This window comes from Myotis brandtii, unplaced genomic scaffold (assembly GCF_000412655.1).
Source record: "Myotis brandtii unplaced genomic scaffold, ASM41265v1 scaffold825, whole genome shotgun sequence".
Lineage (NCBI taxonomy): Eukaryota > Metazoa > Chordata > Mammalia > Chiroptera > Vespertilionidae > Myotis > Myotis brandtii.
The window spans coordinates 2,807,890-2,808,244 of record NW_005371349.1 but is presented as its reverse complement, the minus strand read 5'-3'; the positions used below and the strand labels follow the sequence as shown (position 1 = coordinate 2,808,244).

General features: G+C 68.7%; 1 protein-coding gene across 1 annotated transcript in view; it reads right to left on the bottom strand.

Moving 5' to 3' along the window:
- Positions 1 to 355, bottom strand: part of USH1G (Usher syndrome 1G (autosomal recessive)) — a 3,491-nt gene continuing 3,136 nt past the window's right edge. Inside the window, exon 3 of the mRNA XM_005884355.2 lies at positions 1 to 352. Coding sequence (XP_005884417.1) covers positions 1 to 352 — 352 coding nt within the window. The remainder of the gene's footprint in view (positions 353 to 355) is intronic.

Below are 355 nucleotides of genomic sequence, written 5' to 3'. Positions count from 1 at the left end.
TCACAGCTCCGTGTCCTCCAGGGCCGGTGGGCGCTCCAGCGCCTGCCTCCGCCTCCGCACGGCCCCCAGGATCTTCTTGCGGGACCCCAGGGGGACGCTGATGCTGCGGAGGTCCAGGTCTGAGCACAGCATCAGGGCTTCCAGGTCGATCTTCTCCTGCCGCAGGAGGGAGGCGAAGTCCTCCATGTGCAGGGAGGCCAGGAAGGTCTCCAGCGGGCTCGTCTCGGGCTCCAGGTCCTCATCGAGGCCCAAGTCCAGCTCGTCCCAGGGCAGCTCCTCCCCGCAGCTGCGCTCCTGCAGGCTGTTGGCACTGCCCAGGCTATCGTCGTCCAGGCTGGGGGAGCTCTGCAGGCTG